The sequence below is a fragment of the Pteropus vampyrus genome, unplaced genomic scaffold (assembly GCF_000151845.1).
Source record: "Pteropus vampyrus isolate Shadow unplaced genomic scaffold, Pvam_2.0 Scaffold42, whole genome shotgun sequence".
Lineage (NCBI taxonomy): Eukaryota > Metazoa > Chordata > Mammalia > Chiroptera > Pteropodidae > Pteropus > Pteropus vampyrus.
Genome location: NW_011888823.1, coordinates 6,371,748 through 6,374,173, shown reverse-complemented (window position 1 = coordinate 6,374,173; position 2,426 = coordinate 6,371,748). Strand labels below are relative to the sequence as shown.

The window sequence follows — 2,426 nt, the reverse complement described above, 5'->3', positions numbered from 1 at the left end:
GATACTAGACTTTGGGTGGTGAGCACACATGCAATATACAGATGATGTATTATAAACTGTACACTTGAAACTTATGCAATGTTATTAACCAATGTCACCCCAATAAATTTAACTAAAAAGAAAAAGCCGTACCAATGGATTTCTGTAGACCGAGGCAATACATTTGTGAGATGAGCAGCCAGGGTGAAAAACGTAATCCGTGGCTATCGAGCAAAGCACACTTGCTGGACTATAACACTATGCTCCTATTTTTACTGTGCTTTAACCCACTCAGCCAAATACCCACAAATGATACACAACAGAACCTTAACTCCTCAAAACCACTCACTTACCACCATATTCCTATCACAGTAACCCATGACTTTTTTTATTTGGTCCATCAGCTTGTATTGGAATGTTATTTACGTCACAAAATCTTAAATATTCCATGGCATTTTTAAAGACACTTTTTTTTTCCCAGACTACAATCATATTCCAACATATGAGAGTCTTCATTCTATTCTCTAATATATCCTCATTAAGACGGTGTTTACAGGATAGCAGGCACCCAGTAAATATTGTCAAATGAACGTAAAAGGGTCCTGCTGTTTCAAGAATTTATTCTCAATGTGTGGCTTCTCAAGACCATCTGCATCAGAATCACTTGGCACAAGGCTCAGGAAGCTCAGCCTGAGGGTTTTCTGAACACCGCAGTTTGAGGGCCACTGGCTTAGCTGAGAGTGAGGGGAAGTACAGGATCACACTGAATGACTGCGATACTGAGCACCCGGTGAGAGGAATAAGAGTCTGGCTGACAGAGTTCCAGCCTGGCAGTTGTCCCAGTGCCAGATCTGCTGGGTGACTGTAGGCAGGGCACATAACCTTGTTGGGTGTCATATTCCCCATCTCTACGATGAAAAGTTTGGACAAAGCTCTGCAATTCCATCCAATAATTTTTATTCCTGGAATTTCTAACCATCCCCGCATCATCTAATCACAAATTAAAGAGTCCCTAGTCAATTCTAGGAAAGTGTGCAATTCTCAACATCATATTAGTCCCAACTAGGCTTTTGCTCCCAGAGAATACTTCACTAAGAACTTAATTTCTAATTATTCTCAAGAACTTTGCATAATTGCACTGCCACACTTAGGTAACCATAATAAACATGTAGATCTCTCAGGCATATTCTAAGAGTTTCATCTTTGTTTGAAAAGTATAAACCCTTTTAAAGATTAGCTCTTTCCCGGCTGTTCTAAATTCGGCAGGAGAGAATAGCTTACCTGGCGATGCGTGCCTTCTTTCTGGAACTTCGGTGCTCTGGAGTGATAAATTGCTGTCCTTCTGCAGGTTGGATGATTTTCTCAGAATTGCACTACAGAAGAAAAAGCAAGAACTCTATAACTTCACCCACATTAATTCCAGTTAGTTACAGCAATGTATTATGTGGCAGATTCCAGGGCTTTCCGAAGACTTTCAAATTTTTGATCTACTTTCTAGGCTTTTAATGGAAGAGCTCAACTGACCGTACACCAATGGATGTATAAGGTCTCCCTTAAGGTAAATTTTATTCAACTGAAATGGCCCAGATGAGGTTTAACATATTTATTTTTATTTAATCTTATAAAAAGGAAATTATTTTAAAAAGACATTAGAGCTAAAAATTGAAAGTATTTATGATTATATATATATATATATATATATTTCTTTAAAAAAGATAATAGATCCCAAATATACAAGACTCCAAGGGGGCTTCAGGAATGGAAGCAAAGTTCTGCTTATTTGTCAACCTTGAAAGAAAAATAAGTTTTCTATATGAAATTATAGATGTCATTTTGAAGACTGTCAAAGGTGAATACTTGTAAGACAGATTAAAGGAAGATGGAAAAGAACACATATTTAGTCTGTTCCAGGCATTGTGGTTGGTGTCATTAAAGGTGGTACCAGGTAATAAAGGAATAATGAAATGAGCCGATTTTTAATTGTACTGAATATATCAAGACAATAATAATAACATTAGGGTGCCAGGACTCCCTACATAATGTGATCATCCTAGCTTTTGGAAAACAAAAAACAAAAACATTATTGGCCATCCTCACAATTTAGTAACCCTCTTTTTGGAAATTCATTTCCTATTTAATTATTATTAAAATGGTGATAATTATATTTTCTTGAACACTTGATATACCTCAAGTAAGTGCCTAAAATTAATGTATATATATTTCAAGAATGAAATCAATCCAAATGCCTGGATTGAATATTTTTCAGAATTTCTAAAAGTTGGTGACTTTTGTGTAGTTGTTTATTTAAAAAAAAAAAAGCTTACTTAAGATACCTAAGGAGAGACAGAACAAGATAACGATGGAAAAGCAAGAAGTTCTGCTTACTCCTGAGGTTCCATTCACCTTCCTTTTTAGAAACAAGATCTAAATCCTGGTTCCAGGGTACT

General features: G+C 36.3%; 1 protein-coding gene across 1 annotated transcript in view; it reads right to left on the bottom strand.

The window, feature by feature from the left end:
* Positions 1–2,426, bottom strand: part of ABCA12 (ATP binding cassette subfamily A member 12) — a 165,699-nt gene that overhangs the window by 96,081 nt on the left and 67,192 nt on the right. The window contains exon 4 of the mRNA XM_011358645.1: positions 1,261–1,352. Within this exon, the coding sequence (XP_011356947.1) occupies positions 1,261–1,352 (92 nt within the window). The remainder of the gene's footprint in view (positions 1–1,260; positions 1,353–2,426) is intronic.